The 17,070-nt window shown below is 37.7% G+C and overlaps 1 protein-coding gene across 1 annotated transcript in view; it reads right to left on the reverse strand.

Moving 5' to 3' along the window:
- Positions 1-1,526: 1,526 nt before the first annotated feature.
- The window catches only part of LOC139182241 (arylacetamide deacetylase-like 2), an 83,594-nt gene continuing 68,050 nt past the window's right edge, over positions 1,527-17,070 (reverse strand). Inside the window, exons 2-4 of the mRNA XM_070786580.1 lie at positions 11,514-11,736; positions 5,439-5,578; positions 1,527-2,196 (exon numbers count right to left, since the gene is read on the reverse strand). Of these exons, the coding sequence (XP_070642681.1) occupies positions 1,594-2,196; positions 5,439-5,578; positions 11,514-11,736 (966 nt within the window). The 3' untranslated portion in view covers positions 1,527-1,593. The remainder of the gene's footprint in view (positions 2,197-5,438; positions 5,579-11,513; positions 11,737-17,070) is intronic.

A 17,070-nucleotide genomic window follows, 5' to 3' on the forward strand; every position in this document is an offset into this window, starting at 1 on the left:
AGACAGGACTGAGTGACTGATCTGATCTGATCTGAAGACAGTATCTTTGAACAGTGTCTCTTTTATAAAAAACACAACTAGATGATTGTTGAGTAAGATGTTATTTCATGCATGTGATGAGACAACAAATACCAATGAAAACATAATAGTCTATACTCATGGGTCCTGATGTAATAGTTTAGTGTTTGGATTTCAGGGAAGAGCTTAATATGGTGGAATATGTTAGGAGATTGGAGAACAGATTAGGTGCTGAGATGACCAAAAAGCAAATAATGCAGCTGTAGACTCAAGCAATGTGTTTGGGGATTAGATTCTCAAACAAATGAACAAACACAATTACACTTATACAGCACCAAATTTACTCAGTTTAATAAAAAGACACAGAACTAACAATAGCATGCAAAGAGTAGCATCACAGGGACTTCAGAAAAGGAGGCACTGTTTATGAAGTGTCCTAATGGGAATTATGGAGAAGGCAATGGCATCCCACTCCAGTACTCTTGCCTGGAAAATCCATGGACAATGGAGCCTGGTAGGCTGCAGTCCATGGGGTCGCTAAGAGTCAGACATGACTGAGCGACTTCACTTTCTCTTTTGACTTTCATGCATTGGAGAAGGAAATGGCAACCCACTCCAGTGTTCTTGCCTGGAGAATCCCAGGGATGGGGGAGGCTGGTGGGCTTCCGTCTATGGGGTCGCACAGAGTCAGACATGACTGAAGCGACTTAGCAGCAGCAGCAATGGGAATGAATTTTAGTCGTGAGGTTCATCTAGATTAACATGAGTGTGGACCCCATTATCACTGGAGAGTCCATAGGTCCAGATATCATCAGTTAAATATTTTTGTAGTTATATAGCTTTCTGTGAAGATAAATGTATGACCCCAGAAGTTCAAAATAATAGAATACCCAATACTTACAGCAATGTACAATTGGTGAGGGAACATCTTGGATAATCAGTACATAGAAATCAGTGTAGTAACTCATCTATCTTCTGGGTTGATGTTTCTAAACATTTGAGTAAGGGCTAAAAATTTAGGCTTTTAAAGGATTTACAGTTTAGATGTTGGCCTTTTCCCTCTATCAGCAAAGAAGGCTAGCAATATGTCTGAAAGCAGATTTTGTGTGAGTAAAAGAAAACTAATGATTTACACAGAGAGGATAAAATTAATGTACAGACCACTAAATAATAAAAATTAAAAAGCTTGAAAGGTATTACTTCCCAACCCCATCTAAAAGCCATTGCAATTTTTCTTTCTTAAAATTACTTCTCACTCACCATTACCATTCCTGTCGGAAACTATGATGTGTATGTTGCTTATAATCATACTTATTTTTATACTTTATTATGAAATTGGTGAATATTTAACATGTATCACACTGAATAAATGACATTTATTAGGATAAATATGTCTTCCTTTTAGCAAGATCTATGATTAGGGAAATTAATTTTTTTCAAAGATACACAATAATTATGCTTTGATTTAAACCTTGATTGATCAGAACTAACATCATATTGTCACTTAAATTCACAAATCTCAAAACATAGCCTTTGCACTATAACACTGATTAGCTAGTTAGTTATATGTACTACTTACAGATTTTCTTCTAGCCAATTAATATACTTATCTTTTATTCTAATGCCTAATTTTAAGTAAACTGGTGCAGCCATGAATGATAAAGCTCCATGGATTCCATCCTCCATATGGTCATGAGAAACTTTAACTCCAACATTTTGAAGTCGTAAGACATACATAAGTCCATCATCTCTTAGAATATCATGTTTACAGGTGAGGATGTAAGTTAAGGGCAGATTTCGCAACTGGGAATCATTGGCTGCCAAGGGTGATAACCTACTATCCAAAAGTATTGAATATGAAGGGTTAAGTTTTCCAATAATTGGTTCAGTATATACATGGTTTTTCTTGTACTTCTCAGGAAGAAAGGTGCTCCAGTTTACCAACTTGAACAGATGCATTGATCCATAAGGCATGTGTTGATTTTTCATCATTGCCTGGGGGAGTGCTTTATCCCGGGTAAAATATAGGCATGCAAGTTTGATTGCCAGTTTCCGTGACAGAAATGGACCATGCTCATTTTCTCGGTGAGATGGCATAGAGACATCAACTAGCTGTAAGCCAGGGTAAATTAAAGCTTGTGCTTTCAGTTTATTTTTGAATTCTGGATCATTCTGTATCTGAAAAAAGACACAATAAAATGTGAATGAGTCCAAGCCTTCCAAGCTATAGGAGTAGGAAGCTTTCCTCCCATCATATCAGCTCTTATGTAAATAATTATAAGAATAATATAGTACCTCATAGTTAGAAATATCGGAGAAGGCAATGGCACCCCACTCCAGTACTTTTGCATGGAAAATCCCATGGATGGAGAAGTCTGGAGGGCTGCAGTCCATGGGGTTGCTAAGAGTCGGACATGACTAAGCGACTTCCCTTTCACTTTTCACTTTCATGCATTGAAGAAGGAAATGGCAACCCACTCCAGTGTTCTTGCCTGGAGAATCCCAGGGACAGCAGAGCCTGGTGGTCTGCTGTCTCTGGGTTCACACAGAGTCAGACATGACTGATGCGACTTCGCAGCAGTTAGAAATATCAATAACCTCAGATATGCAGATGACACCACCCTTATGGCAGAAAGTGAAGAGGAACTGAAGAGCCTCTTGATGAAAGTGAAAGAGGAGAGTGAAAATGTTGGCTTAAAGCTCAACTTTCAGAAAATGAAGATCATGGCATCCGGTCCCATCACTTCATGGGAAATAGATGGGGAAACAGTGGAAACAGTGTCAGACTTTATATTTTTGGGCTCCAAAGTCACTGCAGATGGTGACTGCAGCCGTGAAATTAAAAGACGCTTACTCCTTGAAAGAAAAGTTATGACCAACCTAGATAGCATATTGAAGAGCACAGACATTACTTTTCCAACAAAGGTTCGTCTAGTCAAGGCTATGGTTTTTCCAGTGGTCATGTACGGATGTGAGAGTTTGACTGTGAAGAAAGCTGAGCACCAAAGAATTGATGCTTTTGAACTGTGGTGTTGGAGAAGACTCTTGAGAGTCCCTTGGACTGCAAGGAGATCCAACCAGTCCATTCTGAAGGAGATCAGCCCTGGGATTTCTTTGGAAGGAATGATGCTAAAGCTGAAACTCCAGTACTTCGGCCACCTCATGCAAAGAGTTGACTCATTGGAAAAGACTCTGATGCTGGGAGGGATTGGGGGCAAGACGAGAAGGGGACGACAGAGGATGAGATGGCTGGATGGCATCACTGACTCGATGGACGTGAGTCTGAGTGAACTCCAGGAGTTGGTGATGGACAGGGAGGCCTGGCGTGCTGCGATTCATAGGGTTGCAAAGAGTCGGACACGACTGAGCAACTGAACTGAAGTAAGTTATACTTTGAGTGCTTTAAAAAGTGTCATGCCACTTTCATCAATAATGATTCACCCACAAGTTTACTCACATATGACAACCAAATAAAAAATAATTATGTAATTCCTATGGACAAGTAGTCTATACTGAAAAATCTGACCCTCAGTAACCTGAGAAGAAATAATGAATGTAATAATAGAATATCATTGCCCAAACTCACATATTAACTAAATTCAAATGGAGTTCGATCAAGTTAAAAAAAAAATTCCTAACATACAACTTGTCTTTTGGAAAAAACAGTATAGTGGCACTAGTGATAAAGAATTTGCCTTCATTGCAGGAGACACAAGAGACATGGGTTTGATCTCTGGGTCAGGAGGATCCCCTGGAGTAGGAAATGGCAACCCACCTCAGTATTCTTGCAGGAAACTTCCATGGACAGTGGAACCTAGTGTGTTAGAGCCCATGGGGCCACAAAGAATCATATATGACTGAAGTGACTGAGCACACACATGCACAATAAACAGCTTATCTTTTGGAGAAAACAGTGTAGTGTGGTAGGAAATAAGCATAGTGCTATGTGTGCTAAGTTGCTTCAGTTGTGTCCGACTCTTTGCAACCCCAGAGATGGCAGCCCACCAGGCTCCCCCGTCCCTGGGATTCTCCAGGCAAGAACACTGGAGGGGGTTGCCATTTCCTTCTCCAATGCATGAAAGTGAAAAGTGAAAGTGAAGTCGCGACCCCATGGACTGCAGCCCACCAGGCTCCTCTGTCCATGGGGTTTTCCAGGCAAGAGTACTGGAGTGGGGTGCCTTTGCTTTCTCCAATAAGCATAGTAATTAATGAAAATTTGAAGGGCAAAAAAAGACATAAAGCATTGTATTTGAAGTTTTTCTTTCTTACAGAAATAAGAAGCATCCTAATATCTCAATCATGGGGTGAGATGAGCCACTGTATATTTTCCTTTCTTTTGATTTTACTCCTACACTCTAAAGAAGAAAACTTACAAGTAATGTGAGGTGCCTAACCCCAGACCAACAGCCTCAATAGTGACATCTGTAGAAATGAATATACCAGTTGCCACTCCACATGAAAGGCTCAGTTTCTGGAGGGTGTTTCTTAATCTTAAACCCTCCCAGAAGTAACTGACATACAAAATAAGAATTAATTGAAATTAACCCCAGTAGAACCTCAGAAGGGAACGTGATATCCAACCAACTGCAAACTATACACTCAAGGTATAATGGGGGCATGGTTTCAAAAAGACAATGAAGAAAAACAAATTTGTCTAACAATCTCTCTTATGCCCTTGATCCCTTCCCAGTGTCCTCCATACAGATTATTTTCTAAATCAACCGGCTTATGTCATAAGCAGAGTGGAAGAAACAACAGCAACCCAAAAACAAAAATGACAGAAGCTCAACCAATACTTTCTCAGGCTAGTAGCAAAGTCATACAAGAGGAGTTAGAAGAGCCTGCTGGTTTTACTGGTAGGTATCCTTCTTCTTATGTTAGTTTTGCTCCATAAAATTTACTTTTGGGGTTAAAAATTATCTATTGTACTGAATTCATTTTTCAACTGTAATAGTTATTGGGGACAACTATTATTTAACTGCACACAGCAATGGTTTTAACATAGACCATTTTCTTTATTACAGTAGTGATTCTTCCAAGCAAGCATGTCTTGTGGCCCAAATGTTGTCTGCTAGCATTCCACTGAAATACATGAACTACAATACCTAAGGAGAACAAAAAATCCCTTGTCATATTAAACAGTAGTTCCTAGACATTGTTCTGTTTCCTTCAAAATTTCCTTCAAAATTAAAAGCCTTATTTAGTATTATATGTCACTTTTCCTCAATGCTGCTAAAGCCACATTGTCTAATGGTAAAACTATGTAAAAGGACAGGAGGGTTTTTTCTGTTTATTCCACTTAACAGCTTGAAATATTAAACCATTAAAAATATCCTACCAAAGAAAGTGATTTTGTGTTAGAGTTATAGCATGTGTGTATGTGTTATAAATATGTATAACATATAACACATACAGCTTACCAGTTGAGCCACTCCTGCTGCAAGTGCACCCCCAGAACTATCACCTGAAATACAAATTCGATTGGGGTCCACTCCATATTTTGCAAGGATTTTATCATGTAGAAAGTATTTGACCACAGAAACAACATCCTCATAGGGAACTGGAAATGGATATTCAGGAGCTAGTCTAGGGCTTCAGAAAAAAAAAGAAAAGAAACAAAGCATATAGGATTAAACTTCAGTTGCATATATCCACGTATCTCTCAATTTAATCATCAGGTCCAGAGAACAAAATTGGCCCTACTTTGAATCTTTAGTTTCACCAGTCATACCTGGACTTCCTACTAACTTCTGTTTTTAAAATAAAATGTAGATTCTTGTAGAACGTTTTTAAAATATTGGGTTCTATGGGAGATGAAAGAGATCAGGATTCAGTCTTTATACTCATAAAATTGTATGTAAATTTTTCAGCAAAAGTGCGATCAAAGAGACATGCTCTGTAAGATTTATCAGATTCTCTATGGAGTTGGTGACTAACATTTTTACAATCATTCTTGGGAGTGCACACTAGATTTTAAAAGCACCAAATCTGAGAGAAAATGATTTATAGGTGTCATATTAGAAATTTATCTAGGTAAAAATTCTACAGAATAGAATTCTGTTATCAGAATTTGTATCATAAGCTGAGTACATGAGTATGAGTTTACATATGACCTGAAAACACAATTCAAAATAAATATTTAAGTATAGTAAGTGATCTTGTGTGACAGCTGTAAATGTCATTCTAAGGCAAATTATTAGAGCATCTGTTAATGTACCCAACTGTACACTGTATATATATATATATATATATATATAATTTTTTCTTCTAATAGTGAATTAAACTCTATTGGGTAATCTTACTTACTTACTTAGTAAGATTGGGTAATCTTACTCTGCACTAGTAATCTTACTTTGCAAAAGAATTGGTGAATTAATAATGTCAATGCTGCTGCTAAGTTGTTTCAGTCATGTCTGACTCTGTGACAGCCCAGAGACAGCAGCCCACCAGGCTCCCGCGTCCCTGGGATTCTCCAGGCAAGAACACTGGAGTGGGTTGCCATTTCCTTCTCCAATGCATGAAAGTGAAAAGTGAAAGTGAAGTCACCCAGTCGTGTCCAACTCTTAGTGACCCCATGGACTGCAGCCTACCAGGCTCCTCCATCCATGGGATTTTCCAGGCAAGAGTACTAGAGTGGGGTGCCATTGCCTTGCTGCTGCTGCTGCTAAGTCACTTCAGTCGTGTCCGACTCTGTGCGACCCCATAGACAGCAGCCCACCAGGTTCCTCTGTTCATGGGATTCTCCAGGCAAGAACACTGGAGTGGGTTGCCATTTCCTCCTCCAATGCATGAAAGTGAAAAATCAAAGTGAAGTCGCTCAGTCATGTCCTACTCCTAGCGACCCCATGGACTGCAGCCCACCAGGCTCCTCTGTCCATGGGATTCTCCGGGCAAGAACACTGGAGTAGGTTGCCATATGCTGACTGGATGACCCCTGCAATCTTGTCATATTGTAACTATATCTAAAATATCTGAAATGTAGTATAAATTAAGGAAAATAACATATCAAAAATGTATTGTTACTTTAAATGTTCTTCAGGGTACAAAAAAAAGAACAAATATCAGAAGTAACTGATTGAATTCTTAAACTCAGTACAATACACATCACAATTTTAAAAGTATCTTAAAATAATAAAGTGGTATATTAGGTTCAATTATAGAGAGAAAGGGAGAGCATCCTAATTATTATAAATTAGACGTATCTCTGAAAACATCCAATTCTTCTGGTTGCCCTACGGCAGCATTAATGAGTAGAACAGCAGTGGTTCCACTTGTATTTTCTATTTAATACCCTTAAGTTTTCAATTAACAAAAATACTACTATGTTCTCTGTTCGCCATTGGGCTAGGAGTCTCTAAGTATGTTTCTGCACTACTTAACTGATTGGAAAATGGGGGGAAAAAACTTCATTATGAAGATGAAATACAGAGAACCCCTGAATAGATCATATAGTACTGGACATTTGCTAGTCTTTCTTGTGTATTGTTGGAAATTTGGGCAAAAATCATTAGCACTTAAGTTCTCTCATTTTGGAATGATTTTAAATTTTCAGATGGTCCCAACATTTTCATCTGATGTTTCTCCAATTAAGAGTATCTATGTTGCCAATATCTTCTAATAAATTATAATGAAAATGAATCTAAAAAAGAATATATATGAGTGTAGCTATATCACTTTGCTGTATACTTGAAACTAACACAATATGATAAATCAATGGCACTTTAGTGAAAAAAAGAATGTCTATAAAATTAATCTTTTATCACCAACTCAAAAAAAAAAAAAAAAAAAACTTCACAAAACTCAACATCCCAAATGTATAACGGGTAGCTAACTACTTAGACATTTCTAGAAGTACCACAGTTGGGTTGCCAAAGATGTTCAGCCTGTGGTGCCTCTCAGAAGTCTGTCCAGTGACAGAGGTTGAAGGGAAACTAGGTACCTTTCAGGAAGATAAGATAAGGTAACATTAGTAAAAGTTACTAACATAAATATAAGATCCCTAGGTTCCAAGTCCTTTGGGAGGCTTGGGTGCCTTCTTTGGAAATCAAAACTATGTCACAAGGGCAAGAATTATAATACTAAAAAAAAATCACTGTCTTACTCCACTCCAACAACAACAGCATCAACTTTGTTTGCCGTCCATCTATTCAGGAGGTCCAAAGGTGTATGCTCTGAAATGAAGAAATTAATATGAAAGTCTACCCTGTAAATAAATGGCAATGGAAAACCAACAACACTGTGAAACATGACAGAAATATGATTAATTGGTGGAATCCTCACATTTTCACTTTTCCTGCTACCACATGTTAGGATCCAGAGATGAAAGATTTGATGGCTGCCATCAAATGGGGAAGGTCATTGCAGAAGAAAATACATTCGAAGAATCATGAGAATACATTTAAAGCTCAGGGAATTAACTGTTAAGTACAATTGAAACAAGTATTGAGAGAGAAGTAGGCTATAAAGTGAAACCACATTGGAAAATAAGAATACCTGTACCAGTACTTGGATGCTACACTAAAGATTTCTTTGTCAACAAGGTGATAGATATTACCAAAGAATTTAGTTATAAAATTTATGACCAGATTTGCATATAACAGAAGCAAATTAGAAAAAGGGTGACATAAACAAGGAAATGGTGGTGAGCAAAAAAAAAAAAAAAAGGAGAAGCAACAGAAGGAAATAAAAATGATAATTTTTTTAAGCATGGAGAGAGAAAAAGCTATTTAGGAAGATAGGTGGACAGAATTGGTTATTAAATGTAGATGCTAAGGAACAATAAATAATTGATTGTAATTCTCACATTGATAAAACGACAGCTGAGGAGGAGTTCCTCTGTTTGTTTTCTTGAAGTTGTTTTTACTTTTGTTGTTTATTTGGGTTTATTTTTTTCCTAGACTATGGGGGTGGGGACTAGATATGATTCAGGTTGTTTAATCATGCTAACCTTATATTATCTGCTGCTGCTGCTAAGTCACTTCAGTCGTGTCCGACTCTGTGTGACCCCATAGATAGCAGCCCACCAGGCTCCCCCATCACTGGGATTCTCCAGGCAAGAACACTGGAGTGGGTTGCCATTTCCTTCTCCAATGCAGGAAAGTGAAAGGGAAATCGCTCAGTCGTGTCTGACTCTTCGCGACCCCATGGACTGCAGCCTATCAGGCTCCTCCATCCATGGGATTTTCCAGGCAAGAGGACTGGAGTGGGGTGCCATCGCCTGTGGTTCCTCCAAATATACTGGCAAGCTCTGAAATTCTATATATATTGATCTTAAACTTAAGACCATGGTTACAGCTGGAGGTACAGCTTTGGAAATCAACAGCATAGGTGTGAGGGGTAGTGCTGAAAAGTGGAAAGGTCTAAATAAAAGAGCATGAGGAGTCAAAAACTAATGAAAGGACTACTGGAGAACACAAATACTTATAAAATGTAAAAACAGGCCCATTTTGTGCATTTGTTTATGTTTGCTTTATTTTAAAGAAGGAGAAGCATGTGAAGTTAAGGGGGAGAGGCAAAAGTCAAAAGAAATTGGTTTCATAGAAACCAAGGGAGCAAAGAATTTCAGTGAAGCAAAGATGAGGGATCATTGTCAAATTACACAATTTAAGAAGTCTTAAAGGAGAAATTGGATTCCACAGTGTATAAAAATGAGCCTGAGAAAGATAAGAGTGATAAGTGACTACCTAGAGAGAGATATTTGGAAACAAAGAAGATCAAGGTAGAAGATGTTGTAACATGTTTAAGTGCCAATAGAGAGGACACATTTATAGATAGAAGAAAAATACTGATTAAAATTTTAACAATAGTAGGAAATATGACCACAGACAAAAAAGAGATTAAATCTTAGCAAAGATAAAAATGCATTTTTCTACAGTATAAGTAGAAAGAAGTAAAGTTAAGAATTAATACAGTCCATAATTTTTGAGGACACATATGGTTGGCAAGGAGTAAAGAATAGATGGGTGCTGAATTTGCACAGACATCCTTGATAGATGAGGGAGGATAAGCTGAGAGACTTGAAAGAGCATGAGGTTTTGAAAGTGGCATTGATATGAAGGACAGTAACTAAATACACACAAGAGACAACATCTTGAAACCACCTTGAGGGTTTGTAGGATGAAACTGCTCACCAGTGGTATGAGGGTTAAACCTGTTGATCCTGCTGACAGGCCTTGGTTTGGGTTTTGGTTCCTCCACTTGCTAATAGGACTTGGAACAAATTACTGAACCATTCTGTAGCTACCTTACCTCTAAAAGCATGATAATAATACCTATCTTAATATTGTGCTGCTGCTGCTGTCACTTCAGTCGTGTCCGACTCTGTGCGACCCCATAGATGGCAGCTCCCCTGTCCCTGGGATTCTCCAGGCAAGAACACTGGAGTGGGTTGCCATTTCCTTCTCCAAAGCATGAAAGTGAAAAGTGAAATTGAAGTTGTTCAGTCATGTCCGACTCTTCATGACCCCATGAACTGCAGCCTACCAGGCTCCTCCATCCATGGGAATTTCCAGGCAAGAGTACTGGAGTGGGGTGCCATCGCCTTCTCTGATCTTAATATTGTGAGTATCTATCAAATAAGAGTGGACCACTCACCAAACTACCATAGCATTTGTGATTATTTTGAAATGTTAACAGATCACAAAGTCAAAATTCTGGGTATAATCACTCAGGCTGTGTCTCTTTGGTGAAAGGAGTCTTTTCATTTGTTTCTTACATTTTGAAATTCCTTCAATACAATATCAATTATATTCTGTGCTGTATGGTGAATCAATAATATCAATAGTCTAAAAGCAACTGTGTACATATGTGTGTTTGTGAGTGTGTGTGTATATGTTTGAGCATGTTTGAGTTTGTATCTGTTTGGGAATGTGTATGAGTGTGTAACTGTCTTAGCTATTCCATCATACCTCTTGGAATCATCTCCAAATATTAGACAGGAATATACTTGAGGAGAGGAACTTGATTACTCAGGTGTATTTTATTTTTCAAGTTCAAAAATATGCATTGGAGTCTAAGCCTCAAAGTGATAAGTATTGATGCATCACTGTCTACAATATGAATATGTGTTTGCTACTTGGAAGTTGCAGATATTATCACTTCTGAACAAACATTTAAATCATCTTATTCACTTCTGTTTTTCTGAACCTAAAATCAGGCCATTAGGTAATTTCAAACCCAAGCTTTAAGTTTACCACTTGAATCTCCCATTATACATTGTCAGTGTAACTTTATTTGATAATAACTTTTTTAAAGCAAAAATCTCACCTGATATTTTTATGATTTATTTACAAAAAAGTATATGAAGATATATATATGAACCTTGACTGACACAGTTTATCTCTCTGCTAAGTACACTTACTTACAAACATAAATTATATCAGCAAAAGTTCTGCCAAATATAATATACAAAAATTATTTTAATATAAATACTTATAATGTGCAACACATACAAACACACATACTCACACACATTTGCTTATATAAAAAGTACTTACTATAACTTCCTAAGACAAAGCCACCACCATGAATAAAAATTACAGCTGGTCTCTGGCTTTCTCTCTTCCTCTTTGGCAAGTACAAACGTACTGGAATATCACTAAATGTTGTATCCATCACTGTAACATTTTCGTCTGAAATTGGTTGTGTATAGTCCAGTTTTACTAGTATGGCCAAAAAATCTTCAAGTCTTTTAAGGCCTATTTTTTCCAATATCGTAGCCTGTCAAAACAAACAAAAAATTTAGAACTTTAAATATTTCAGTTTTTAGTAATATGTAATCAAAGAGGAAAAATAAAAAATGAATACCGTAAAACTACTAGAATTCATCAATGAATTTGGTAAAGTTTCAGGTTGCAAAATTAATATACAGAAATCTCTTTCATTTCTATACACTAACAACAAAAGATCAGAAAGAGAAATTTAAGAAGCAATTCCATTTACTGTTGCATCAAAAAGAATAAAATACCTAAGTATAAGCCTACCTAAGAGACAAAAGACGTGTACTCTGAAAGGTATAAGATGCTGATGAAAGAAATCAAAGAAGAAACAAACAGATAGAAAGATATGCCATGTTTATGGATTGAAAAAAAATCAATATTGTCAAAATGACTATACTACTAAAGACAAACTACAGATTCAATGCAATCCCTATCAAATTAACATTGGCATTTTTCAGAGAACTAGAACAAAACAAACAAAAAAAATCTCAGAATTTGTAAGGAGACACAAAAGACCCTGAATAGCCAAAGCAATCATGAAAAAGAAAAACAGAGCTGGAGGAATCAGGCTCCCTAACTAATACTACAGAGCAACAGTCACCAAAGAGTATGGTATTGGCACAAAAATAGAAACATAGATCAATGGAACAGGATAGAAAACCCAGAAATAAACTCATGAACCTATAGTCAATTAATCTATGACAAAGGAGGCAAGACTACACAATGTAGGAAAGACAGTCTCTCAACAAATGGTGCTGGGAAAACTGGACAGCCACATGTAAAGAAATGAAATTAGATCATTCTTTAACTTCAGACTGGAGAAGGGAATGGCAATCTACTCCAGTATTCTTGCCTGGAGAATCCCATGGACAGAGGAGGAGCCTGGCGGGCCACAGTCCATGGGGTCGCAAAGAGTCGGACATGATTGAGTGACTAACACACTAACTCCATACACAAAAAATAAGCTCAAAATGGATTAAAGACCTAAATATTAGACCAGACACTATAAAACTCTTAGAGGAAAACATAGGCAGAACACTCTCTGACATAAATCACAGCAATATCTTTTCACTCCATCTCCCAGAATAATAAAAATGAAACCAAAAATAAACAAATGGTACCTACTCAAAGGCTTTTGCACAGCAAAGGAAACAATAAACAAAAAGACAACCCACAGACTGGGAGAAAATATTTGCAAATGATGTGACTGATAAGGGGTTAGTCTCCAGAATTTACAAACAGCTTATGACACTTAATAGCATCAAAACAACCCATTCAAAAAATGGACATAAGACTTGAATAGACATTTCTCTAAAGAGGACACACAGATAGCCATCAGGCACATGAAAAGATATTCAACACCACTAGCTATTAGAGAAATGCAAATCAAAACTACAATGAGATATCACCTCACATCAGTCAAAATGACTCTCATCAAAAAATCCACAAACAACAAATGCTGGAGAGGATGTGAAGAGAAGGGTACCCTCCTGCACTGTCGGTGGGAATGTAAATAGGTACAGCCACTATTGGAACAATATGGAAGTTCCTTAAAAAACTAAAAGTAGAGCTACCATATGACCCTGCAATCCCACTCCTGGGCATATATCCAGGAAAGAATATGGCCTGAAAAGATACATGCACCTCAATGTTAATTGCAGCACTGTTTACAATAGCCAAGACATGAAAACGACCTAAATGTCCATTGACAGGGGAATGGATAAAGAAGATGTGGTACATATATACTATAGAATATAACTCAGTCGTTAAAAAGAATGAAATAAGGCTATTTGAAGCAACATGAATGGACCTAGAGAGTGTCATACTGAGTGAAGTAAGTCAGAGAGAGAAAGAGAAATATTACATGACACCCCTTATATGTGGAATCTAAAAACAAACGATACACATGAACTTACTTACAAAGTAGAAAGAGATTCACAGACAAAAAACTAACTCACATCTGCCCAAGGGAAGGGATAGTCAAGGATTTGGGGAAGATCATGCCAAACTGCTATATTTAAAATGGATAAGCAACAAAAACCTATTTTATATCGCATGAAACTCTGCTCAATATTATGTGCCAGGCTGGATGGGAGGGGTGTTTGGGGGAGAATGGATACATGTATATGTATGACTGAGTCCCTTCATTGTTCACCTGGAACTATCACAGGATTGTTAATTGGCTATACCCCAAACAAAATGTTTTTAATATTAAAAAATTGAATAAATATAATAATACTGTAGAGGTCTCAATGTACATCCTAACACATATGCTATCAGTCAGCTCAGTTGCTCAGTTGTGTCCAACTCTTTATGACCCCATGAATTGCAGCACACCAGGCCTCCCTGTCCATCACCAACCCCTGGAGTTCACTCAGACTCACGTCCATCGAGTCAGTGATGCCATCCAGCCATCTCATCCTCTGTCATCCCCTTCTCCTCCTGCCCCCAATCCCTCCCAGCATCAGAGTCTTTTCCAATGAGTCAACTCTTCGCATGAGGTGGCCAAAGTACTGGAGTTTCAGCTTTAGCATCATTCCTTCCAAAGAAATCCCAGGGCTGATCTCCTTCAGAATGGACTGGTTGGATCTCCTTGCAGTCCAAGGGACTCTCAAGAGTCTTCTCCAACACCACACTTCAAAAGCATCAATTCTTCGGTGCTCAGCTTTCTTCACAGTCCACCTCTCACATCCATACATGACCACTGGAAAGACCATAGCCTTGACTAGACGGACCTTTGTTGGCAAAGTAATGTCTCTGCTTTTGAATATGCTACCTAGGTTGGTCATAACATTTCTTCCAAGGATTAAGCACATTTTAATTTCATGGCTTCAGTCACCATCTGCAGTGATTTTGGAGCCCCAAAAAATAAAGTCCGACACTGTTTCCACTGTTTCCCCATCTATTTCCCATGAAGTGATGGGACCAGATGCCATGATCTTCATTTTCTGAATGTTGAGTATTAAGCCGTTTTCACTCTCCTCTTTCACCTTCATCAAGAGGCTTTTTAGTTCCTCTTCACTTTGCCATAAGGGTGGTGTCATCTGCATATCTGAGGTTATTGATGTTTCTACCAGCAATCTTGATTCCAGCTTGTGCTTCTTCCAGCCCAGCGTTTCTCATGATGTTCTCTGCATAGAAGTTAAATAAGCAGGGTGAAAATATACAGCCTTGACGTACTCATCTTTCCTATTTGGAACTAGTCTGTTGTTCCATGTCCAGTTCTAACTGTTGCTTCATGACCTCCATATAGGTTTCTCAAGAGGCAGGTCAGGTGGTCTGGTGTTCCCATGTCTTTCAGAATTTTCCACAGTTTATTGTGATCCACACAGTCAAAGGCTTTGGCATAGTCAAGAAAGCAGAAATAGATGTTTTTCTGGAACTCTCTTGCTTTTTCCATGATCCAGCGGATGTGGGCAATTTGATCTCTGGTTCCTCTGCCTTTTCTAAAACCAGCTTGAACATCTGGAAATACACAGTTCCCGTATTGCTGAAGCCTGGCTTGGAGAATGTTGAGCATTACTTTACTAGCATGTGAGATGAGTGCAATTGTGCAGTAGTCTGAGCATTCTTTTGCATTGCCTTTCTTTGGGATTGGAATGAAAACTGACCTTTTCCAGTCCTGTGGCCACTGCTGAGTTTTCCAAATTTCTGGTATATTTAGTGCAGCACCTTCACAGCATCATCTTTCAGGATTTGAAATAGCTGCACTGGAATTCCATCACTTCCACTAGCTTTGTTCATAATGATGTTTCCTAAGGCCCACTTGACTTCCCATTCCAGGATGTCTGGCTCTAGGTGAGTGATCACACCATTGTGATTATCTTGGTCTTGAAGTTCTTTTTTGTACAGTTCTTCTGTGTATTCTTGCCACCTCTTCTTAATATCTTCTGCTTCTGTAAGGTCCATACCACTTCTTTCCTTCATTGTGCCCATCTTTGCATGAAATGTTCCCTTGGTATCTCTAATTTTCTTGAAGAGATCTCTAGTCTTTCTCAATCTGTTGTTTTCCTCTATTTCTTTGCATTGATAGCTGAAGAAGGCTTTATCTCTCCTTGCTATTCTTTGGAATTCTGCATTCAGATGCTTATATTTTTCCTTTTCTCTCTGCTTTTTGCTTCTCTTCTTTTCAAAGCTATTTGTAAGGCCTCCCCAGGCACCCATTTTGCTTTTTTGCATGTCTTTTCCATGGGGATGGTCTTGATCCCTGTCTCCTGTACAATGTCATGAACGTCCATCCATAGTTCATCAGGTACTCTGTCTATCAGATATAGTCCCTTAAATCTATTTCTCACTTCCACTGTACTCCTTTACATATAATTAATTGCTAAATTATGTTTTACAAAAGAGCCTATAAGAAATGGATGAGAGAAAAACAAAGAGATTGAACAATCAGACAAGAAAAAGAAAGAAAAGGAATCCAGATTGGAAAAGAAGAAGTAAAACTCTGTTTGCAGATGACATGATCCTCTACATAGAAAACCCTGAAGATACCACCAGAAAATTATTAGAGCTAATCAATGAGTATAGTAAAGTTACAGGATATAAAATTAAAACACAGAAATCCTTTGCATTACTATAAACTAACAATGAGAAAACAGAGAAATTAAGGGAACAATCCCATTCACCATTTCAATGAGAAGAATAAAATACTTAGGAATAAATTTACCTAAGAAACAAAAGACCTATATATAGAAAACTATAAAACACTGATGAAAGAAATCAAAGATGATATATACAGATGGATAAATATACCATGTTTGTGGATTGTAAGAATCAATATCATGAAAATGAGTATACTACCCAAAGCTATCTAAAGATTCAGTGCAATCCCTAACAAGCTACCAGTGGTATTTTTCACAGAACTAGAAAAAATAATTTCACAATTTGTATGGAAACAAAAACCTGGAATAGCCAAAGCAATCCTAAAAAAGAAGAATGGACTGGAGGAATCAATCTGCCTGACTTCAGACTATTCTGAAAAGCTACAATCATCAAGACAGTATGGTACTGTCACAAAGACAGAAATATAGATAAATGGAACAAAACAAAAAGCCCAGAGATAAATCCATGCACCTGTGGACACCTAATCTTTGACAAAGGAGGCAAAAATATACAATGGAGAAAAGACAATCTCTTTAACAAGTGGTGCTGGGAAAACTGGTCAACCACCTGTAAAAAATGAAACTAGAACACTTGCTAACACTATACACAAAAATAAACTCAAAACGGATTAAAGATCTAAATGTAAGACCAAACTCTATAAAACTCCTAGAGGAAAACATAGGTAGAACACTCTGACATAAATCACAGCATGATCCTCTATGATCCACCT

Source organism: Bos indicus, chromosome 1 (genome assembly GCF_029378745.1).
Source record: "Bos indicus isolate NIAB-ARS_2022 breed Sahiwal x Tharparkar chromosome 1, NIAB-ARS_B.indTharparkar_mat_pri_1.0, whole genome shotgun sequence".
Lineage (NCBI taxonomy): Eukaryota > Metazoa > Chordata > Mammalia > Artiodactyla > Bovidae > Bos > Bos indicus.